Source organism: Pyrus communis, chromosome 7, assembly GCF_963583255.1.
Source record: "Pyrus communis chromosome 7, drPyrComm1.1, whole genome shotgun sequence".
Taxonomy (NCBI): domain Eukaryota; kingdom Viridiplantae; phylum Streptophyta; class Magnoliopsida; order Rosales; family Rosaceae; genus Pyrus; species Pyrus communis.
In genome coordinates this window covers 7,901,329-7,926,714 of record NC_084809.1, presented here as the reverse complement: position 1 = coordinate 7,926,714, position 25,386 = coordinate 7,901,329, and the positions used below count along the sequence as shown (strand labels likewise).

General features: G+C 39.5%; 2 protein-coding genes across 2 annotated transcripts; both read left to right on the top strand.

Moving 5' to 3' along the window:
* Positions 1 to 2,767: 2,767 nt before the first annotated feature.
* On the top strand, positions 2,768 to 4,326 carry LOC137740238 (7-deoxyloganetin glucosyltransferase-like). The gene is made up of 2 exons (XM_068480083.1): positions 2,768 to 3,297; positions 3,390 to 4,326. The coding sequence occupies exons 1-2, from the start codon at positions 2,769 to 2,771 to the stop codon at positions 4,316 to 4,318; spliced, it is 1,458 nt and encodes a 485-aa protein (XP_068336184.1). The 5' UTR covers position 2,768; the 3' UTR covers positions 4,319 to 4,326.
* Positions 4,327 to 20,641: 16,315 nt separating this feature from the next.
* On the top strand, positions 20,642 to 22,290 carry LOC137740400 (7-deoxyloganetin glucosyltransferase-like). Its single transcript, XM_068480278.1, has 2 exons — positions 20,642 to 21,170; positions 21,287 to 22,290. Exons 1-2 carry the CDS (start codon positions 20,642 to 20,644, stop codon positions 22,207 to 22,209), a joined length of 1,452 nt encoding a protein of 483 aa, XP_068336379.1. The 3' UTR covers positions 22,210 to 22,290.
* Positions 22,291 to 25,386: the final 3,096 nt, after the last annotated feature.

The window sequence follows — 25,386 nt, the reverse complement described above, 5'->3', positions numbered from 1 at the left end:
AGAGAACCAAACGTAATGGGGGAAAAAATCGATTGAAAGCAGTCAAAAGGAACTGAAAAACGAAGAGAAAGCAGAAAGCGGCGATGAGAGACGCATGGAAGTGAAGGGCACAACCGTCATTTAACTGTGGAAAGCAGGAAAGATAACGAAGAGATGAAAATTTTTAAGGGCAATTTCGACACTTTACTGTTAATGAACAGTAACTGAAACTGAGTTTTAGTATATATAATATAATATATATATATATGTATGTATATAATCTATGAAAACATTTCAAATAGTTCGATATAACTAACACAACTGTTGGAAATGTGCCCTAAAACCAATCATATGATGATACTTTACGGACATTTCACAAAGTTAAACTAATGTAGTTTAAATGTAAAGGGCAAAGATTATTGTTTGAGCCGTCTCATATAAATGTTATATGCTTAAACGATAAGTCCAAGGAATATGTGATTGGAAGAATGCGATCTAAAGAAGTTAGATTCATGAGACCATTCTTTCGTTGACACATCCTAAACGTTCCTGATCATAGGATTGTCAATTGGGCATTGACAGTCCGTTAAGATCAGTACGTGCTATGTCTTCTCTCAGGGAGAGTGACTAGTCTCGAGTCATTGGTGTGTGTGACATCAAGACAAGTACGTAGGTGCTCAATAGAGAATGAGTTCACTGAACACGATCAACGAAGAGTTCTCATATTCATGTCACATGAGAACTCATGGTTGGGATAATGCAAATTAGTCTTTTGACCTGAGGCATCACAGTTGTCTTGTGGTTAGGTACTTAATCTTTGATTATGTCAAAGTCACTCCATCAGGAGGGTGTCCACGACATCGTTGGGGTTAAGCCACTTAGCCATGGAGGCAAGTGAATGCGCAACAAGGGATCTCTAACCTTCAAACTGTTTGAGGGAGAATACTCTATGATATGATTAAGAATCTTTGGCCAAAGTATGAATGAGATTTAGGAATGTGTTCCAAATCACATTCAAGGTAATCATATAAGCACAAGACTCACATTGGATAGTAGACATGAATAAACTATCAAACCAAACAATGTGGTCAAGAGTATTGTATTAGAGAAAGACCGTATTGCATTTGTAATCCTAAAACTGAATAGGTTCTCCACCTCTTCTGATTAGCTTGGGTAACCATGACATGCTGCTAGGCGTCAACCATGGTTTGTGGAAGCCCTAAAAGTGTATTATCACTAACGGGAGAATTGAAAGTAAGTTCCAATTCACAATCGATTTGAAAGAGTTTGAATCGCCCACTGCCTCGCTAAAAGGAACCTAATGGATCGTACACCGTGTAAGGTAGAGATTGAAGATTCAACGGAGATGAGTAAGAATAATTAAATGGTTTAATTATTTATGGCAAGGATTAATTAATATGATTATTAATCAAACGAATAAGTTCGTTAAAAGACCTCGGGATAGTTTTGGACCTTAAGGCCCAATGGGCTTCGAACGTCAAGTCCATTGACTTAAGTTGTGTGACAACTTAATGAATAATGATTCACAAAGACCCAAATAGCCCAATAAATCCCATATGGCCGGCCATGTTAGAGAAGGAGTGGTTTTGAACTTATTTACAAGTTTGCCACTCAAATGAATTAAGGAATAAGTATGACTTTATAGCCAAAATTCATTAAGGGTTATTTTTGGGGAAAGGATGAGAACACAAGCTCTCCTTTCTCTCTAAAATTTCGGCCACCTTGGAGGGATCATCTAGCAATCAAACTCCTCCAAGGTCACTCATTTCTTCTACAATATGCCTTGGTGTGGAGACTTAGAGGTTCTTAATTTTGGGAACTTGGAGAAACCTTTTCATCCATCCAAATCCATGGATCTAAGATGCAAGGAATGAAGGCCCTCTCTTTGGGTGATTAGCCTTTGCTTATGCAAAGAGGAATCTACAAAGGTATTGATTTCTCAACTCACTTGTTTTGAGTTGAGTCTTGGTTCACCTATCTACTAGGCTTTGAAGTTCATGGGTTAAGTTTTGTTTTTGAGTGCATATAAACATGATTCCGCCTTTTAATTGTTAATTGCATGTTGTTGATGTTGCTCAAATGAACTTGTTTTTCACAAATCTTCCTTCAACAACTTCTAGCAAAAGACCTTGAATGAAGTTCTTGAATACGAAAATAAAGAAGCAACAATATTATGCCACTTCGTGGTTTTGAAGCTTAGAGAAAGTATATAAGCAAACTAGTAGTAGGAGAAACTAAAAACAATAAAATTTAGAACAATGAAAAATAATAAAAAGCCAAAAACCATGAAAACAGGCCAACTACTTGCGGAAATTGACCGAACGGGCCTAGTCACCAGTGCTTAGAGAAGGGTTAAGAAGAAATAGGTTTACTGCTGGCAATGGAATACAATGTTAGCTGGCTCTCTTCATAGCAACAACCGCTCTCTAAGTACTTGAAGAACTAATTCACATATAACCAATGAAAATTAAGATGATTACAAAAAGTTTTAGCAATGAGAGTTGATTTTCACACACCATTTTTAGTCTCTCACATACTCCTTTTTATTTTTTGTCATCAGGTTGAATAAATCAAACAAAACAACAGAAATGATTTAACAAGATGTGCAGAAGGAGAAATAGAGTGTTTATCATTCAACTTGAACCACATATATGTTGAAAATCTACCATTCAACTTGAACCACATATATGTTGAAAAGTAGCTCACTACTAGCACAGCAGTACTATAAATAATCTGCACTGCACTGCAATGCAGACACCTTATCTAAAATGGATGCCACAGCAGTAGTTACTAAGCCTCACGCTGTCTGCATTCCAATTCCGACTCAAAGCCATATCAAGGCAATGCTTAAATTCGCAAAACTCCTGCACAGTAGAGGTTTTCATATTACCTTTGTCAACACGGAGTTCAATCACAAGCGGTTTCTTAAATCTCTAGGACCTGACTCCCTAGATGGCTTGCCTGATTTCCGGTTCGAAGCCGTCCCAGATGGCCTTCCAGATTCAAATGAAGATACCACCCAAGATCTCATTTTGCTTGCTGACTCTATCAGAAAGCAGTATTTCTTGGCCCCCTTTCGTGGCCTCCTCAATAAACTCAACAATGATGCCATATCAACATCCAACAATCCACCAGTGACTTGCATAGTTTCAGATGGTTTCATGTCCCCATTCACAATCACAGCTGCACAAGAGATTGGAGTCCCTTCAGTGCTGCTCTACACTTTTGCAGCGTGCGCTTTCATGGGCTTTATGCAATTTCGCACTTTGGTTCAAAAAGGACTTGCACCACTCAAAGGTGAAATATATATAAATGTTGAAGCAATTGCTTAATTTGTGGTTAACTCTTGCTTATTTTCTAAACATGCAAATGAAATTTTCTTGTTGTAGATGAGAGCTGTTTGACAAATGGATATCTGGAAACAGTTATAGACTGGATTCCAGGAATGAAAGATATCCGTCTAAAGGATCTCCCGACCTTGTTTCGAACCACAAATCCCGATGACATCGCATTTAACTTCAAGATGGAAGGAACGGATCGAGCTCATGAAGCTTCAGCAATTGTTATTCATACTTTTGATGCCTTGGAGACAGATGTGTTGGATGCGCTCTCATCTATGCTTCCACTTGTTTATCCCATTGGCCCTCTTCAATTGCATCTCAACCAGATACCAGAACACCCATTGAATATTGGATACAGTCTGTGGAAAGAAGAAACTGAATGCCTTGAGTGGCTAAATGCTAAGGCGCCAGATTCTGTCATGTATGTAAATTTTGGCAGTGTAGCAGTCATGAAGCCTGAAGATCTTGTCGAGATTGGTTGGGGACTTGCAAATAGTAAATTGCCCTTTTTTTGGGTAATTAGGCCTGATCTTGTAGTTGGTGAATCCGCAACTTTGCAGCCCGAGTTTGTTGCCGAAACAAAAGAAAGAAGTCTAATAGCAAGTTGGTGCCCACAAGAGCAAGTCCTGAACCACCCATCAGTAGGAGGATTTTTAACTCACAGCGGTTGGAATTCAACAATTGAGAGCCTGACTGCAGGAGTGCCTATGCTCTGTTGGCCATACTTTTGCGACCAGCAAATGAACTGCCACTATACTTGCAATGAATGGGGCATTGGGATGGAGATTAGTAATGATGTGAAGAGGGATGAAGTAGAGAAGCTTGTCAAGGAGTTAATGGAGGGAGAGAAGGGTAAGAAGTTGAAAAATAAGGTCATGGAGTGGAAGAAACTTGCAAAAGAAGCTACCGGGCCAAATGGTTCTTCATACAAAAATTTAGACAATTTAGTGAATCAAGTTCTACTAAGAAAAACCTAGATGCTAGACTATGTAATTTAGAACTCTTTCTTCCATTAGTGTTGAATATCGTTCGTAATTAAAAATAAATAAATGTCGGTATGTGGTTTAGTACTATCTCAAAATTACCCATATTATTATTGTTCTAAGGACTAGTTTGGTATTGCTGTAATTAAAAAAAAAAAATGTTTCTGTGTGCTGTGTAAATAAGCAACTATAAAACAAAATTGTTGAGTATTTGGTAAACTTTTTTTTTTTTTTAAATGCTTTTAACCAAAAAAAAAAAAACAATGTCAATAGTGTTTTGATAAAATTTTATATAAATTTGCTCTAAATATGAATGACTTAAAAAATATGCTACTAAATATGATATAATAATTGCCAAATAAAATAACGAAGGAACAATTATTGTGATTTTGTAAAATATGCGGGAGTATACTTGTTGTTTGCAAATTTCATTAAATAGGCATTGTTCACTATGCTTTGAAAAAAAAAAAAAAAAAAAACTTTTTTAGAAGCATGATTGACCATGCTTTTGTTTTTCTATGTCTTTTTTACTGTCATCGACAATAGTTTTTTTCAAAACAATTCTTTTTTTATTTTATCAAACATATTTAATGTTCAAATTTTTTAATAAATAGATTTGTTATTATTATTATTATTTTAAAGTACCACAATTGTAACATCCCGTCCCGGGATTTATAGAAACGTACATTGAATTTACGATTTTACCCCTAGATCGTTTTTGTCACGTTATTAGTTGTTGGTGTGGTGTGGAATGCATTGGATTACACCCACACACACACACACACTTTAACTTTCCGGGATTCCCTCCCTCATTCCCTCACTCTGTCTCTTTCTTTTTCTCTCACTCTCTCTCTCCCTCCCCGAGCTCCATTATTCCTCTTCTTCTTCATACAAACACACGGACACACATACAAACCTAATCAAACCTTCACCAATCAAGAAACCAAGACCACCATCGTGTTCGTGGAGCTGAGAGGAGTTCAAAGGTGCCATTTTCAGGTAAGAATATAGATGTTTTCACGTCGTTTCAACGAGGTTCGATTATTGCACTGTTCATGCAAACCTAATCTAGCTTGTTTTAGGAGATTCTAAGCTTGTAGATGTGTTTGTGAGGTCCCAAGGAGCCTCGGAGTAGTTCGTTGGGTGAATTTGGACGTCACGATCGTCCTGTGCAAAGTTGGCCGAGTTTTGACCTTGAAGACAGGTGAGATTCTTTAATTTTTAGGCCTTAAAACTAGTCTAACGTTGTTCTACTAGTCCTAGGCTTCATTTTGGTATAAAGAACGTGAAATTTGGTTGAAAAACGAAGGAGAAAACAAGGTTTGAAAAATTCCCAGTTTTCCGGCGCCGTCGCCGGCGCCGGAGGTTCGCCGGAGAAGAAAGGGGAATATTCCGTTAAGTCTAACGGAATATTCCTAACGGCAGTGGACGGAATCTGGTTAGATTTGACGGAATATTCCGTCAGTTAACGGAATATTCCTGACGGCGTCTGTTGACACCGTCAGTGTGCAGTGCACGTGGCCGCGCGTGGGGGGCGCGTAGGGCCGTGCCTTGGCCGGCGCGTGGGGGCGCGTGCGTAGTCCAAAAATTTTTCTAAAAATATGTGTGTGATCCTGAGGTTGTGTAGGTCACGTTGGTATATTCAATTGTCCAATTTGAGCAATGTATGAGAAGTTATTACAAGAAGTTGCTTAGGTGCTTTTAAATTAACGTTTTCGTAACTTTGTCGCGTTTAGGTGATTCGTATTCCGAGGACGAGCGTACACACTTGAGGCAGGGGGGCTACGACCCTTCTAATTACCAGTGAGTGGGCTTTTGTTTTCCGTATATACCTATATACATATTAATTCCCAGAAATTAAATAGAAAAGGTTATATGTTTTATGCCATGCATCATTTGAATATTGTTTACGCATCATCGCATGTATTAGTATTGGCATACATATATATAAATGTGTATTTGGTGCTGTGGACGCACAGGTAAGTGCCAGGTAAGCGGTATTCATGTGGTTATGCATTCCTGTTTATTATGCAATAGTAGTTTGAAATGCTTAGAGAGCTCATAATCTGCACCCCCGGTGTTAGTGCTCCCGCCCAGGGCCAGGGCACAGCCTTCACGTGTATGTTCACCAGCACCGCATGCTCGCCTTGGATCCAAGATAGGTGCAAGCCTGTCGTACAGACCACAATAGGTGGTTCCGACTTGTAGGTGACCCGCGATTTATCGCACAGCTTCACGTGATCGTAGCACTAGAGCATACATATATATATATTACACCCAGCCTGTCGTACAGACCACGTTAGGTGGTTCCGACTTGTGTGCAGATTCAGTTATCGAGTTGAGAGTGGAGCTCTAGATGCAGCCGTACAGGTCACGTTAGGTGACTCCCGGCTGCTAGATTATATGTTGTTGATGTGATTTACGCTTGAGCATTTATATTTGATTATAAGACTCTGTTGTGGCATATTCTTGAGCATGAATGGCATATTGTGAGCATGAATGGCATATTGTGAGCATGAATGGCATATCATGGAGCATGATTGACATATCTATACATACGTATATATGTTCATTTTCTGGGAAGTATACAGGTTTTACGGCGAGGGGTTAGAATGTATTTTGCTAAAGAGTTTTCAAAGAACTTTGTTTTTGCCCACTCACGCTTTTGTTTTTGCGCCCCTCTAGGTTCTAGTGGTCTAGCAAGTTCGGTGGTTTATCCCAGAGGGCGTCCCGGCATTTCTGACAGACACTCACCATTGTAGGGTCACCTTCGGGTGTAAATATGTCGTATCTTTTCATTTTGGACTGTTGTAGACTTGCTCTGAATTGTGTCTCACATACACTAGTACTTTGTATGCTATTAGGTTTTTAATTATTAGTACTTTTATATTACCTTCTCATTAGCTTCCGCACGCGCACATGGTTACGTCACCTTCGTGTGACGGCCAGCACGCCCTGATCTCGGTCGGGGTGTGTCAGCTTGGTATCAGAGCCTAGGTTTGGCAGTCCTGTGTCTTTATGAGTATTCTAATAGTTGGTGTCTTCTGTCAGAATCATGCCGCCTCGTCGGGAACCACGTCGCTCAGATGAGTCTAGTTTCCCTGATCTTACTCAGTTGGGGGAAGTGATTGCCACAGCCCTTCAAACAGTGATGCGCCCTCCCCAGAGGACTCCTCTGGAGACTATGTATAACCTGAAGTTGGATAAGTTTAAAGGTAACGAGGGTCACGAAGGCGCAGAACGTTGGTTGGAACACCTAGAGAAGACTTTCCGTGTGTTACATAACCAGGGGAACCTTCCTATGGAACGGTGGGTTGAGACAACCTCTTGGTTTCTGGAGATGGAGTCTGCAGCTTGGTGGGAGCAAGAACTTCGTAGGTTGACTCCAGATCAGAGGACCGATTGGAATGTTTTCAAGGATGTATTTCAAAGGAGATTTGTACCCCCTGAGTATATCGACCGTAAGAAACAGGAATTCACTGAGTTGAAACAGCGAAAGATGACTGCTAACGAGTATTATCGTAAGTTCACTGATTTGTCTCGTTACTATCCTGATGTCGCTGGTAATCCGGCGGAGATGCTTCGTCGTTTCCGTTTGGGCACTAAGAAGAGATGGCGTTCTATGGCGACTACGACTCACTGTGAGTCCTACCAGGAGTTCTATGAGATATTGTTGAGGGTAGAGGACTCAGAGAATATGTCAAGTGACAGTGACGAAGAGAAAAACGGCAATTAGAAGAAAGACGACAAAGGAAAAGGTCAAACATCGCTTGGGCCTCGCCAAATTCAGAACTTTAAAAGGGGTGGTGCCAGTTCGAGTTCGTCTAGTGGTGGTTTCAGTGCCTCTGGACAAGGACGTGGAGGTAGGTTTTATGGAGGTGCTCGAGGCCAGAGACAAGGTGATGGTGGCCGAAACCGAGTTCCATTTTGCCGTAGGTGTAATAACCGACACTTCGGCGAGTGCAGGCAGATTAGCGGTGGTTGTTTCACATGTGGACAGGTGGGACATAGAGCGGTGAATTGTCCCCAGAGTCAGCAACAGAAGCCGCAGCAGACCTTTATGCCGCCACCTGCACCGATTCAGCAAATCCAAGGTCCGAGTAATTATGGTCCAGCAGGTAGAGGTGGTGCCTATCACTATCAGGGTGATGTTGTTCCCTATGCTCCGGGACCGTATCAGTACCCCCAGGACCCGTATTCACAAGGTGGTTATCCCCCGTATCCCAGCAACTACATGCCGTATCCTCCAGCTCCAACGAGTGGTTCTCAGTAGTACCAAGGAGGACAATATCAGCAGAATGAGAATGCTACTAGTAGTGCAGGGTCTTCGAGACAGATGGGTCAGCCCAGTCAAGGGCGTGGAGCTCAAGGTCGCGGTGTTCAAGCGAGCAGAGGTCGTGGTGGACGACAGCAGGGCCAGGGGCGTATTCACAATATTTCCCTGCAGGATGCTCAGAACAACCCGGACTTGATAATGGGTACGTTAAACATTCTTGGTTATTTTGCTAGAGTCTTAATTGATTGTGGAGCTACACATTCCGTTATTTCTCATACATTTGCTCAAGTAACGCAACCTCGCCCCACACCTCTAGGGTACGATTTAGAATTCGCTATGCCTAGAGGAGAGAGATGTGTTGTAGATTGTATGTACCCAGGATGTCCAGTGATAGTAGAGGGTGTTGTTATGCCCGCTGATCTTATCCCGTTAGATATTGTCGATTTTGATGTGATTTTGGGCAACGATTGGTTGCACTTCTATCGTGCCAACATTGATTGTTACGGGAAAGTAGTTACGTTTCACCGTCCTGGATTACCTGAGGTTACTTTTGTGGGTGAGCAGAGTGGAGTAAGACATGGTGTTATTTCGGCTTTGCGAGCGAAGAAGTTGTTGACTAAAGGTTGTCAGGGGTATCTAGCTCATGTTGTACTAGAGGAGACTGTTCCTAGCAGAATTGAAGATGTGAGAGTGGTTAGACACTTCCCTGATGTTTTTCCTGAGGATTTACCTGGTTTACCCCCAGATCGAGATGTGGAGTTCAATGTTGAGTTGCTTCCAGGTACCAATCCTATTTCTTTAACTCCTTATCGTATGGCTCCTGCTGAGTTAAGGGAATTGAAAGTGCAGTTACAGGAATTAGTGGATAAGGGATTTATTCAGCCTAGTACTTCACCTTGGGGCGCTCCAGTGTTGTTTGTGAAAAAGAAAGATGGGACTTTGAGGCTATGTATCGACTACAGGCAATTGAATCGGGTGACGATTAAAAACCGTTATCCATTGCCTCGTATCGATGATTTGTTTGATCAGCTGAGAGGTGCTTGTGTATTTTCTAAGATAGACTTGAGGTCTGGGTACTATCAGCTGAAGATTAGTAGGGATGATGTTCCTAAGACGGCGTTCAGGACTCGTTACGGTCATTACGAGTTTCTGGTTATGCCGTTTGGGTTGACGAATGCACCAGCAGCTTTTATGGATTTAATGAACCGGGTATTCCAGCCTTACCTGGATAGATTTGTCATTGTCTTCATTGACGATATTCTGGTGTATTCTAAGTCCAAAGCAGAGCATGTTCGACATCTTACTTTGGTGTTGAAGAGGTTGAGAGAACACCAATTGTATGCTAAGTTTAGTAAGTGCCAGTTCTGGTTAGATCAAGTCGCATTTTTGGGGCACATCATTTCTGCTCAAGGTATTCTTGTTGATCCTCAGAAGGTTGCAGCTGTGGAGAGTTGGGAGCAACCACGAACCGTCACTGAGGTGAGAAGTTTCATTGGTTTGGCGGGATATTATCGGAGATTCGTTAAGGATTTTTCGGTAATTGCCTTGCCACTGACGAGGTTAACAAGAAAGGACGTTAAGTTTGAGTGGAATGATAAGTGTGAGCAAAGTTTCCAGCAGTTGAAGCATTGTCTTACTAATGCACCTGTTTTGGCACTCCCGGACGATAGTGGTGATTTTGAGGTTTATAGCGATGCTTCCTTGAATGGTCTGGGATGTGTATTGATGCAGCATGGTAGGGTGATTGCTTATGCTTCGCGGCAGTTGAAAACCCATGAGATGAATTACCCTACACATGATTTGGAGTTGGCTGCTATCATCTTTGCGTTGAAGTTGTGGAGACACTATCTTTACGGAGAGAAGTGTAGGATCTTCACAGATCACAAGAGTCTTCAGTATCTCTTCACCCAAAAGGAACTTAATCTTCGTCAACGGAGGTGGTTGGAGTTGCTCAGCGATTACGATTGCACGATTGACTATCACCCTGGTCGTGCGAACGTAGTGGCCGATGCACTTAGCAGGAAGTCATATGGCCGTATCAATGCGTTGTACGCTAGTCGTATTCCTCTTTTGGTGGACTTGCGTACTACGGGAATAAGGTTAGAAGCAGAAGATCGAGAAGTGGCATTACTTGCTAATTTTCAAGTTAGGCCAATCTTGGTTGATCGAGTGCTTGAAGCTCAGGTAGCTGATGAACAGATTCAAGAACTAATTCGAGCTCGAGATCAAGGAAGGAGGCGAGATCTCAGAGTTCGTGATTCTGATGGCATGTTGATGTTAGAGGGTAGAATGTTCGTGCCTAGTAATGTGGAATTGAAGAAGGAAATTCTAGATGAAGCACATATCTCGGCTTATGCCATGCACCCAGGGGCCACTAAAATGTATTATACCATTCGACCATTCTACTATTGGCCGGGTATGAAAAGGGAGATAGCTGAGTATGTGAGCAGTTGCGCTGTTTGTCAGCAGGTTAAAGCAGAAAGAAAGAAGCCGTTTGGATTGTTGCAGCCGCTTCCCGTTCCAGAGTGGAAATGGGAAAATATCACTATGGATTTCGTGTACAAGTTGCCGCGTACACATAATGGCTTTGATGGCATTTGGGTGATCGTTGTTCGGCTCACTAAGTCGGCACATTTCATTCCAGTGAGAGAGAAGTACTCTTTGAGCCGGTTAGCAGAATTGTTTATCTCAAAGGTTGTAAAATACCATGGTGTCCCTGTAAGTATTGTCTCAGATCGTGATCCACGATTCACATCGAAGTTTTGGGTAGCTTTTCAGGAAGCTTTGGGTACGAGACTACTTTACAGTACGGCATATCATCCACAGACGGACGGACAGTCCGAGAGAACTATTCAGACCTTGGAAGATATGCTGCGAGCATCGGTGTTACAGTTCAGTGATGCTTGGCACCAGCGGTTAGATTTGATGGAATTTGCTTACAACAACAGTTTCCATTCGAGCATTGGCATGGCGCCATTTGAAGCTTTGTATGGTAGATCTTGTCGCACTCCGTTATGTTGGTCAGAGGTTGGCGAAAGAGTCTTGGTAGGCCCGGAGATTGTCGAGGAAACTACTCAAAATGTTCAGGTAATTAGGTCTAACCTGAAAGCAGCTCAGGACAGGCAGAAAAGTTTAGCAGATCGACATGCTACGGACAGAACGTATGAGGTCAGAGATTGGGTATTTCTAAAGCTTTCACCGTGGAGAGGTGTTGTGCGGTTTGGAAAGAAAGGGAAGTTGAGTCCCAGGTATATCGGACCGTACCTAGTCACAGAAAGAGTTGGTGAGGTAGCTTACAGGTTGGAGTTGCCTCCGGAGTTGGCTAAAGTGCATAACGTTTTTCACGTGTCTATGCTCCGACACTATGTTGCCGATCCGTTGCATGTGATACCTCCTCAACCGTTAGAGATAAATCCAGATTTGACGTATGACGAGGAACCGTTAACGATCTTAGATTGGAAAGAGAAGGTTCTGAGGAACAAAACGGTAAATTTGGTGAAAGTTTTGTGGAGGAATCACTCGGTTGAAGAAGCGACATGGGAGACAGAAAATAGGATGAGGGAATTGTATCCTAGATTGTTTTTCGATCACTAGGGGTTAAATGAGGTTGTTTTGGAATTTCGGGACGAAATTCTATTAAGGTGGGTAGGTTGTAACATCCCGTCCCGGGATTTATAGAAACGTACATTGAATTTACGATTTTACCCCTAGATCGTTTTTGTCACGTTATTAGTTGTTGGTGTGGTGTGGAATGCATTGGATTACACCCACACACACACACACACTTTAACTTTCCGGGATTCCCTCCCTCATTCCCTCACTCTGTCTCTTTCTTTTTCTCTCACTCTCTCTCTCCCTCCCCGAGCTCCATTATTCCTCTTCTTCTTCATACAAACACACGGACACACATACAAACCTAATCAAACCTTCACCAATCAAGAAACCAAGACCACCATCGTGTTCGTGGAGCTGAGAGGAGTTCAAAGGTGCCATTTTCAGGTAAGAATATAGATGTTTTCACGTCGTTTCAACGAGGTCCGATTATTGCACTGTTCATGCAAACCTAATCTAGCTTGTTTTAGGAGATTCTAAGCTTGTAGATGTGTTTGTGAGGTCCCAAGGAGCCTCGGAGTAGTTCGTTGGGTGAATTTGGACGTCACGATCGTCCTGTGCAAAGTTGGCCGAGTTTTGACCTTGAAGACAGGTGAGATTCTTTAATTTTTAGGCCTTAAAACTAGTCTAACGTTGTTCTACTAGTCCTAGGCTTCATTTTGGTATAAAGAACGTGAAATTTGGTTGAAAAACGAAGGAGAAAACAAGGTTTGAAAAATTCCCAGTTTTCCGGCGCCGTCGCCGGCGCCGGAGGTTCGCCGGAGAAGAAAGGGGAATATTCCGTTAAGTCTAACGGAATATTCCTAACGGCAGTGGACGGAATCTGGTTAGATTTGACGGAATATTCCGTCAGTTAACGGAATATTCCTGACGGCGTCTGTTGACACCGTCAGTGTGCAGTGCACGTGGCCGCGCGTGGGGGGCGCGTAGGGCCGTGCCTTGGCCGGCGCGTGGGGGCGCGTGCGTAGTCCAAAAATTTTTCTAAAAATATGTGTGTGATCCTGAGGTTGTGTAGGTCACGTTGGTATATTCAATTGTCCAATTTGAGCAATGTATGAGAAGTTATTACAAGAAGTTGCTTAGGTGCTTTTAAATTAACGTTTTCGTAACTTTGTCGCGTTTAGGTGATTCGTATTCCGAGGACGAGCGTACACACTTGAGGCAGGGGGGCTACGACCCTTCTAATTACCAGTGAGTGGGCTTTTGTTTTCCGTATATACCTATATACATATTAATTCCCAGAAATTAAATAGAAAAGGTTATATGTTTTATGCCATGCATCATTTGAATATTGTTTACGCATCATCGCATGTATTAGTATTGGCATACATATATATAAATGTGTATTTGGTGCTGTGGACGCACAGGTAAGTGCCAGGTAAGCGGTATTCATGTGGTTATGCATTCCTGTTTATTATGCAATAGTAGTTTGAAATGCTTAGAGAGCTCATAATCTGCACCCCCGGTGTTAGTGCTCCCGCCCAGGGCCAGGGCACAGCCTTCACGTGTATGTTCACCAGCACCGCATGCTCGCCTTGGATCCAAGATAGGTGCAAGCCTGTCGTACAGACCACAATAGGTGGTTCCGACTTGTAGGTGACCCGCGATTTATCGCACAGCTTCACGTGATCGTAGCATTAGAGCATACATATATATATATTACACCCAGCCTGTCGTACAGACCACGTTAGGTGGTTCCGACTTGTGTGCAGATTCAGTTATCGAGTTGAGAGTGGAGCTCTAGATGCAGCCGTACAGGTCACGTTAGGTGACTCCCGGCTGCTAGATTATATGTTGTTGATGTGATTTACGCTTGAGCATTTATATTTGATTATAAGACTCTGTTGTGGCATATTCTTGAGCATGAATGGCATATTGTGAGCATGAATGGCATATTGTGAGCATGAATGGCATATCATGGAGCATGATTGACATATCTATACATACGTATATATGTTCATTTTCTGGGAAGTATACAGGTTTTACGGCGAGGGGTTAGAATGTATTTTGCTAAAGAGTTTTCAAAGAACTTTGTTTTTGCCCACTCACGCTTTTGTTTTTGCGCCCCTCCAGGTTCTAGTGGCCTAGCAAGTTCGGTGGTTTATCCCAGAGGGCGTCCCGGCATTTCTGACAGACACTCACCATTGTAGGGTCACCTTCGGGTGTAAATATGTCGTATCTTTTCATTTTGGACTGTTGTAGACTTGCTCTGAATTGTGTCTCACATACACTAGTACTTTGTATGCTATTAGGTTTTTAATTATTAGTACTTTTATATTACCTTCTCATTAGCTTCCGCACGCGCACATGGTTACGCCACCTTCGTGTGACGGCCAGCACGCCCTGATCTCGGTCGGGGTGTGTCAACAATCCCAAACCAACTCTAAGTTTTGAAACTATATGAGTATACAATATTCTCAGCATCATATAAAAGAATAAAAGGAAAACTAATGAAAAATCTTCAAAAACTTTAGCTTTAATGAAAATGACAAAATAAAGTGTAAGTGAATAGTACCAAAAGTAACTTTTCAAAGTAAAAATATCATTTTCGTTAAACGTGAACAATACCAGAAGTGTTTCGTTAATATACCCTATAATAAATGATAGGCCCGCCAACGTAAAACGTTTGTCTGCTTGTTTGGTAGTGTGGTTGTGCACGATATACGATGAACAATCCCGATCACAAGATCCCTAGAATTCCAAGGAAAAGGATCCTTTTATATACCAGGTCTAATAATTGAAGTTATTTTATGCTTTGTTTTTTTTTTTTGAACAAATGATATTATCTATACTAGGGAAAAGGGGTGGGCTTAGCCTCACAAAGGCTAGCAATAATATGGTTCAAACTCGCCTTTGGCAGCTATAATCGAAACTAAAATCTTTCACTTACAAGTGAAAATGAATATTATTAGACCGTAATACTAAGTGAAAATTATTTTATGCTTTTTACGAAAGTGAAGATGTAAACAAAACTTTTATATATAACACGAAGTCATCACTTGCCATTATCATCTATACATCTAACTTCCAAACGATCCTTATTCGGTCTATCCACTTTGAACTCATAATTCTTCCTCATTGCGATCAAAGCTAATAATTGCAAGTGACAACTTCGTGTAATAGTACTTTTAAGGGTATATTAGTACTTCCATAATAACTTTGAGTTATACTTACATAAAATTAAAATCATTACTATAATTTTATACGAGGTCCAAATTCTGATTATATTTTCAAATTTCTCAAAAAAAGTTGTAATTCGAATTAATTCCGTCGTTAATTAACCTCATGTTTAGTTCAAGTTGGAATTGGTGTTAAACAGCCAAATACAATCCTACCTTGGGCAAAAGGCCCCAAAGGACTTTCTTCAAAACAGTTTTCTCTAGCATTCCTTATATTACATAGTTTGTGTGTCTTTCACATCAAGCATATGATCACACCCAAAGGACTTTCTGATTATTTTGTTATTACGATACAATTGACTTGTTATTCAACTTGAATCACTCATTTAAGATTCTTCAAACAAGATTATATATTTCACTGCCTGAACTGGCGTGAAGATAAGAATAGGAATGTAAGGATGTGAAGAAATGTCTCAACATGAATTTTAAGAAATCTTGTATGTGATTCATGGAATCAGAATAGATTGGCTCACATGTGAAGCCAAACGTCCACATGTATTCCACACCACTAAGTTTGGTAATCCACATGTCTTTGAAAATTTGCCGCACATGAGAAAACGTGTGAGAAAACGAAAATGTCATGCACTTTGCATGTACACAAAAAGAGTTGAATTACTCCCTAATTTGAGAGCCTGACTGCAGGAGTGCCTATGCTCTGTTGGCCATACTTTTGCGACCAGCAAATGAACTGCCACTATACTTGCAATGAATGGGGCATTGGGATGGAGATTAGTAATGATGTGAAGAGGGATGAAGTAGAGAAGCTTGTCAAGGACTTAATGGAGGGAGAGAAGGGTAAGAAGTTGAAAAATAAGGTCATCGAGTGGAAGAAACTTGCAAAAGAAGCTACCGGGCCAAATGGTTCTTCATACAAAAATTTAGACAATTTGGTGAATCAAGTTCTACTAAGAAAAACCCAGATGCTAGACTATGTAATTTAGAACTCTTTCTTCCATTAGTGTTGAATATCGTTCGTAATTAAAAATAAATAAATGTCGGTATGTGGTTTAGTACTATCTCAAAATTACCCATATTATTATTGTTCTAAGGACTAGTTTGGTATTGTTGTAATTAAAAAAAAAAAAAAAAGTTTCTATGTGTGGTGTAAATAAGCAACCGTAAAACAAAATTGTTGAGTATTTGGTAAACCTTTTTTTTTTGTAAAAATGCTTTTAACCAAAAAAAAAAAAAAAAAAAAAAAAAAACAATGTCAATAGTGTTTTGATAAAATTTTATATAAAATTGCTCTGAATATGAATGGCTTAAAAAATATGCTACTAAATATGATATAATAATTGCCAAATAAAATAAAGAAGGAAGAATTATTGTGATTTTGTAAAATATGCGGGAATATACCTGTTATTTGCAAATTTCATTAAATAGGCATTGTTCGCTATGCTTTGAAGAAAAAAAAAAAACAAAACTTTTTTAGAAGCATGGTTGACCATGCTTTTGTTTTTCTATGTCTTTTTTACTGTCATTGACAATAGTTTTTTTTTCAAAACAATTCTTTTTTTATTTTACCAAACATATTTAATGTTCCAATTTTTTAATAAACAGATTTATTATTATTATTATTATTATTATTATTATTATTTTAAAGTACCACAATCCCAAACTAACTCTAAGTTTTGAAACTATATGAGTATACAGTATTCTCAGCATCATATAAAAGAATAAAAGGAAAACTAATGAAAAGTCTTCAAAAACGTTAGCTTTAATGAAAGTGACAAAATAAAGTGTAAGTAAATAGTACCAAGAGTAAGTTTTCAAGGTAAAAATATCATTTTCGTTAAAAGTGAACAATACTAAAAATGTTTCGTTAAGGTACCCTCTAATAAATGATAGGCCCGCCAACGTTAAATGTTTGTCTGCTTGTTTGGTAGCGTGGTTGTGCATCATGACCAATATATGGGACACCCGACACATAACATTAATATGCTACCCCATATATTCATTGTAGCTGCATGATTGAAGAACCTTATATAGGAAAAGGATCCGGCGACCCATATTCGTTGTAGCTGCATGATTGAAGAACCTTATACATGAAAAGGATCCGGCGACCCCATATATTCATTGTAGCTGCATGATTGAATAACCTTTTATAGGAAAAGGATCCTCGCCATATACTTTTTCTTGTGGATCTTAGGGATCTCGTGATCGAGATCGTTCATCGTATATCGGACAGTTAGTTTTCTTTAGGTATCATTTATATTTATTTTTAAATTTTAAATTTTCAAATGATTTCTGACTGTACGATGTACGATGAACGATCCCGATCACGAAATCCTTAGAATTCCAAAGAAAAGGATCCTTTTATATACCAGGGTCTAATAATTGAAGTTATTTTATGCTTTTTTTTTTTTTTTTTTTTTTTGAACAAATGGTATTATCTATACTAGGAAAATGAGTGGGTTTAGCCTCGCAATGGGCTAGCAATAATACGGTTCAAACTCGCCTTTGGCGGCTATAATCGAATCTAAAATCTTTCACTTACAAGTGAAAATGAATACTATTAGACCGTAATACTAAGTGAAAATTATTTTATGCTTTTTACGAAAGTGAAGATGTAAATAAAACTTTTATATATAGCACGAAGTCATCACTTGCCATTATCATCTATATATCTAACTTCCAAACGATCCTTATTCGGTCTATCCACTTTGAACTCATAATTCTTCCTCATTGCGATCATAGCTAATAATTGCAAGTGACAACTTCGTGTAATAGTACTTTTAAGGGTATATTAGTACTTCCATAATAACTTTGAGTTATACTTACATAAAATTAAAATCATTACTATAATTTTATACGAGGTCCAAATTCTGATTATTTTTCCAAATTTCTCAAAAAAAGTTGTAATTCGAATTAATTCCGTCGTTAATTAACCTCACGTTTAGTTCAAGTTGGAATTGGTGTTAAATAGCCAAATACAATCCTACCTTGGGCAATCAAAGGCCCCAACGGACTTTCTTCAAAACAGTTTTCTCTAGCATTCCTTATATTACATAGTTTATGTGTCTTTCACATCAAGTATATGATCACACCCAAAGGACTTTCTGATTATTTTGTTATTACGATACAATTGACTTGTTATTCAACTTGAATCACTCATTTAAGATTCCTCAAACGAGATTATATATTTCACTGCCTGAACTGGCGTGAAGATAAGAATAAGAATGTAAGGATGTGAAGAAATGTCTCAACATGAATTTTAAAAAATCTTGTATGTGATTCATGGAATCAGAATAGATTGGCTCACATGTAAAGCCAAACGTCCACATGTATTCCACACCACTTAGTTTGGTAATCCACATGTCTTTCTTGAAAATTTGCCACACATGAGAAAACGTGTGAGAAAACGAAAATGTCATACACTTTGCATGTACGCAAAAAGAGTTGAATTACTCCCTAATTTGCCAATTGATTTTATTGCGAAATCTCAACTACCGCCACACTAACATATTGAAAAGTTCTCACGAGGACTATAAATGTTCTGCATTATGCAACCACTGCAAGCCTCGTGATGTTTGTATTCCAGTTGCAGCTCAAAGCCATATATCAAGGCCTCCTCCTCCACAGAGGTTTTCATATCACCTTTGTCAACACGGAGTTCAACCACAAGCGCTTTCTTAAATCTCTCGGCCCCAACTCCCTTGATGGCTTGCCTGATTTTCGTGCGAAGCCATCCCAGACAGCCTTCCAGATAAGATGAAGATACCACCCAAGATCTCACTTTGCTTGCCGACTATGTCAGAAAACAGAACTTGTTGGCTCCCTTTCGTGCCCTCCTCAATGAACTCAACAATGATGCCACATCAACATCCAACAATCCTCCAGCGATGCGCATAATTTAAGATGGTTTCATTGTCCACATTCACAATCACTGCTGCTGAAGAAATTGGAGTCCCTATAGTACTGTTCTACACTATTGCTGCATGCAGCTTCATGAGCTTATTCAACTTCGTGCTTTTACGAAAAAGGACTTGCACCACTCAACACTAAATATATACAACTATTGAACACACTGATTTTTATGGTTAGCTCTTTGAATTGCTTATTTATAACATGTGTATAAAAAATTTCCTGTTGTGGATGAGAGTTGTTTGACAAATGGCCATTTGGACAAGGTTATAGATTGGATTCCAAGAATGAAAAATATCCGTTTGAGGGATCTCCCCAAAGACTTTGTAAAAACAAATCGCAATGATAAAATTTTAACATATTTGAAGTAATGAATAGAGTTCATGAAGCTTCAGCAATTATTATACACCCTTTTGATGCATTGGAGCAAGATGTTTTGGATGCCCTCTCAAGTTTGTCTCCACCTGTTTATGCCATTGGCCCTCTCCAGTTACTTCTCCATCAGACGCCACATGGTTCTTCATCTGCAAACTTAGAAAAATTAGGGAATCAAATTCAAACTTAAGAAAAATCCAGACGTTCTGCTTAAGAACAACCAAGAAACATGCGCTGCAGTCATAGAAGTTGTTGGTTTAATGAATTAGCAACATGTTTAGCCAGCCACCATCTTCAAATTTGTCCAGTTATTAGTTTCAGGTTGAACTTAATGTTACATTATTTGCTATGTGTGCTGAGAGATTCTACCCTGTCACCGGTGTCACATGACAACAGATGCAGACACACGGGTATACTCACGGGTGGCACACATGATTTTCTCCTGCCATGGCTTTAGGATCTACAATAAATTACTGAAAGATACAATACAGCATCCAATTTTTATAGAAATTTAGAATAACAACTCCAGCACCATCAACAAGAATAGAAGGATCAATGCATTGTGAATATAGGATATAACCAAAGAAAATTGACATGGTAAAGTATTATTTCAGCAATATAAAACAAAATGACCGAAGAATAGAAGAAGCCACGAAGTCCAATTCCACTAATTATTGTAAATCATCTTCCCTGTAGATTTCTTAATCCTTACACTATTGTAAAGCATTTCTCTTTCTCTGTCAAATAAGGGGCCCGTGAAGTTGCTATCAAATAGTTGGCGTTGTGTCTTTCTCAATTGAATTTTTTCATTGCACGGATATTTGTTGGGGGCCAAAACTACTATTAAGTCAATCCGCAAAAAGATTTTTTCAAAACCGGCCTTGCCTATTTTCTTTCATATCTATTTAAATTTACCTGTCTGCAAAGAAAACAAAACAGTAGATGTCGAAAAGTAGCACTATAAATAGTCTGCATTACTGCAACCGCTGCAATGCAAACGCAAAACCTAAAATGGATTCCACAGCAGTAGCTACTAAGCCTCATGCTGTTTGCATTCCAATTCCGACTCAAAGCCATATCAAGGCAATGCTTAAATTTGCAAAGCTCCTCCACCGTAGAGGTTTTCATATTACCTTCGTCAACTCCAAGTACAACCACAGGCGCTTTCTAAAATCTTTAGGCTCCCATTCCCTTGATGGCTTACCTGATTTTCGGTTTGCAGCCATCCCAGATGGCCTCTCAGATTCAGATGGAGATACCACCCAAGATCTCACTTTGCTTGTTGATACCATAAGAAAACAAAATTTCTTGGCTCCGTTTCATGACCTCCTCAATGCGCTCAACAACGATGCCATAACAACATCCAACAATCCTCCAGTGACTTGCATAGTTTCGGATGGTTTCATGTCCACATCCACGATCACAGCTGCTGAAGAAATTGGAGTCCCTATAGTACTGTTCTACACTATTGCTGCCAGCAGCTTCATGGGACTTATACAATTTCGTGCTTTGATCGAAAATGGCCTGGCACCACTCAAAGGTGAAATATATTATATACAGAACTACTGAAGCTTTATTGAATTTATGGTTCGCTCTTAATTCCTTGTTTCTAAACATGTAAATGAAAATTCTCTTTTTTTTTTCTTTTTTTTGTAGAGGAGAGCTATTTGACAAATGGCTATTTGGACAAGGTCATAGATTGGATTCCAGGAATGAAGGATATTCGTTTAAAGGATCTCCCAACCTTCATTCGAACAACAAATCCCGATGACATAATGTTTAACTTCATGATGGAATCAACTGATAGAGTCCGTGAAGCTTCAGCAGTGGTTCTTCATACTTTTGACGCCTTGGAGCGAGATGTTTTGGATGCTCTCTCATCTATGCTTCCACTTGTGTATCCCATTGGCCCTCTTCAATTACATCTTGATCAGATACCAGAACACCCCTTGAATATTGGATACAGTCTATGGAAAGAAGAAACTGAGTGCCTCCAATGGCTAAACATTAGGGAGCCAAATTCAGTTGTGTATGTGAATTTCGGCAGCGTAATAGTCACGACGTCTGAACAACTTGTGGAGTTTTGTTGGGGACTTGCAAACAGCAAGTTGCCCTTCTTCTGGGTAATTAGGCCTGATCTTGTTAATGGTGAATCCGATATTTTGCCACCTGAGTTTGTGGCTGAAACAAAGGAAAGAAGTCTAATGGCAAGTTGGTGCCCACAGGAGCAAGTCCTCAACCATCCATCAGTGGGAGGTTTTTTGACACACAGTGGTTGGAATTCAACTATTGAGAGCCTGACCGCAGGAGTGCCGATGCTCTGTTGGCCATTCTTCTTCGACCAGCAGATGGACTGCCGCTATAGTTGCAACGAATGGGGCATTGGCATGGAAATTAGTAATGATGTGAAGAGGGATGAAGTAGAGAAGCTTGTTAGAGAATTAATGGATGGGGAGAAGGGTAAGAAGATGAAAAATAGAGTGGTGGAGTGGAAAGAACATGCAGAAGAAGCTACCAGTCCACATGGATCTTCATCAAAAAACTTAGACAATTTAGTGAATCAAGTGTTACTAAGATAAAGTTCGATGCCACGCATCCGTGCAAAATTTATTGTTAATAATTGGTTTTTTTTTTTTTTTTTGGTTATTGTTTTGTTGTTGTTGGCCTTCAGAACTAGAATGATGAAGTGCAAAATAAAGGACCATTATCTCAAATAATAAAATTAAAATTAGAATTGAATGCTTAATTACAATCATTTGCAGAGAAAACTCAGATGCTAAAAAAATATTTTAGCAATACAGAAGAGGAAAAAAAACAACAAAAAGAAAAAAAATTATAGACAAGGCCGCAAAATGTATTATAAGGGCTATTTATTAATTATACAGCTTCGAAATAAAATGCAATATAATAAACGAGGTCTGATAGATGGGTTCGTAATATTTTAGAAGATTGTGATATAAAGCTATTTATTATATGAATGCGACACGAAATAATTTTTAAAAATTGTCAAAATATATAACTGTGTTTCAATACCATACAATAAGTTATTTATTACACTTGTTAAGGTTTCACTTACACCCACGCTTCTACTCGACTCTCATATAGTCATCAAATAATACGCGCATTGTTAGGCATATATGCACTACGATGTAACGCACGCACATATTATCCATTGAAAGTTGTACTGAAACTGAAAAATATCTCCACAAAATGACAGAATAAGCCTCGATTATTTCTCTCCTTGCTTTCTCTCTCTGTTTTTAATAAAAGTAAACTTTGAAATCCATTGGTTGTCATATCTATTAGATAAATATAAATTTTACCTCGTAATGATGTGGAATGTGGAGAGAATTTTTACCGTGATTAGAATACGAATGGTACATTACATGTTTTTATATAAGTGGTAAAAAAAATTATTTTTTAAGTTATTAATTTTTTAACACACGTATCTCACTATTTATATAGTAACACGTAATGTATTATCCTATATACCGATCATACTAAAAAATTTCTCGTTGAATGTGGATCTTCAAAACCTTGTCTTGTAGTCTTTGACATTTCTCAATTCAAATTAAAAGTAACAACTTTCTACTGGCTACTATGTCTAATTTTGTTTAGGGTAAATTACATCAAATTACCTCAACTATTAGATCAGTCACAATTTCATACCTCATTTTAAAAAAAATTTCAATGTCATATCTCATCTACAATTTTTTTACAATTTCATACATTTCGTTAGTTTTCTGTTAAATAGTGACGTGGCTTGAAATTAATTAAATATTTAAAAACTAAAAAAAAAAAAAAATCATTTTTAATATTTTTTTCCATGGGGGACCCACCCTTATCCCACCCAAACCCAAATCCCACCCATCCCGTCTTCTCCAAACCCAAAACCCACCCATCTCATCTTCCCCAAACCCAGATCCCACCCATCCCGTACCCTCTGTGCCGATCACTACCGCCACTCTCTTCGTCCTCCCCCGCCCTTCTCCGACTTTGTTGACCAACTTCAGCTGTCACTCACCCACCTTACCCATGCCACGCCATCGCTCGACTCCCTCCCTCCCTCCACACCGCCATCAACCGACTTCCTATCTGATTTCGACTCTGCCTTCACCAAATCGGGTCAATCAGCCCTCTTTCTGCTCCACTACCACTTCTGCCCTCTTCCTCTGCCCCTCAAAACCCTCAAATCTCTCTGCTTCAGTACAACACGAAAGACACCACGACGATGATTGTGCAGGTGGTCGGGTACAAAGAGAGCGAGGAAGCGTTTCAGAGGGTTTCCGGGGTAAGGATTTTGGCGGATTTGTTGGATATGGCGGAAAGTGGCAGCGGAGAGAGGGCGTAGAGGGAGGTGAGGGAGGAGTGGGTGCGCTAAGGGATGTGAGGGAGGAGTGGGTGCGTTGAGGGAGGAGTGGGCATTGAGGGATGTGGCGGAGAATGATAGCAGGGAGTGGGATCTGGGTTTGGGATGGTATCTGGTTGATTTTGGGTTTGGTGAAGACGAGAAGGGGAAGAAAGGGTGAGGGTGGGTCCGTCATGCAAAAAAAAATATTAAAAATGATTTTTTTTTAGTTTTTTAATATTTTATTAATTTATTAATTTATAATAAAGAATAGGTCCCGTCTCAAGTCACGTCATTATTTAATGAAAGAATTGATAGAAAACTGACGGAAGGTATAAAAATGTAAAAAATCGTAAATGAGGTATAACATTGAAATTTCTTAAAAATGAGATACGAAACAAACACACCTTCCTAATTTGATTGCACTGAATGCCTTCGTTATGAAACAAAAGACAGTTAGTCAATTATCTTGTCGCCCAAGATTAATTTTTGCGTAACCTGCAAGTCTTAAAGGAGCACGTATTCAATTTGACTTCAGTTGTGTCTACTTTTCGGAACAGTACTAATCTGCACATATATACATATATTATATATATTTGTGCTTAGTGCAAGCACAAACGCATAAGCACAATCTATGATGGATTCCAAGGCATGCTGTTTGTATTCCAGCACCAGCTCAAAGCCAGATAAAGGCAATGCTTAAATTTTCAAAGCTACTCCACCATAGAGGTTTTCATATAACCTTTGTCAACACAGAGTTCAACCACAACCGCTTTCTAAAATGCCTCGGACCCAACTCCCTCGATGGCTTGCCTGATTTTCGATTCGAAACCATTCCAGACGGCCTTCCACCAGATTCCAACCAAGATGCCACCCAAGACGTCTCTTTAGCATCGGACGCCATCAGCAAAAACCTTTTGCCTCCGTTTTGAGACCTCCTCATAAAACTCAATGACGCGGTGATTTCGATCAATAATGTTAGTCCTCCAGTGACTTGCATTTTCTCAGATGGTTTCATGCCATTTACAATCACAGCTGCTGAAGAATTTGGACTCCCTTTGGTACTCTTCTTTACCATTCTGCAAGCAGTTTCATGGGCTATAAACAAAACCCTACTTTGGTGGAAAAGGGTATTGCACCACCCAAAGGTCGTGAAAAAAATAATCTGAATAAGTTAATTGCACAATTTAATTGATTAAACCTTTTTTTTAACAAAATATTAAAATAGTGTATAGCACCATATTAGCTCGTCGGATTAGGTGTAGAACGAAAAACGTACGGTCCTACACACTCTGGATCTAATACATCACATGCAAAACTTACTCTGTCAATACAATTTTGTGTATATAACAATGCATGGCACATGAGCATACTTACATTATTTTTAGGATATAGTTAATTAATTAGT

Coding starts and splice junctions, on each gene's coding strand:
- LOC137740238 (XM_068480083.1), top strand. CDS start 2,769: ATGGATGCCACAGCAGTAGTTACTAAGCCTCACGCTGTCTGCATTCCA. Junction 3,298..3,389: donor AGGACTTGCACCACTCAAAG/GTGAAATATATA, acceptor TTCTTGTTGTAG/ATGAGAGCTGTTTGACAAAT.
- LOC137740400 (XM_068480278.1), top strand. CDS start 20,642: ATGGATTCCACAGCAGTAGCTACTAAGCCTCATGCTGTTTGCATTCCA. Junction 21,171..21,286: donor TGGCCTGGCACCACTCAAAG/GTGAAATATATT, acceptor TTTTTTTTGTAG/AGGAGAGCTATTTGACAAAT.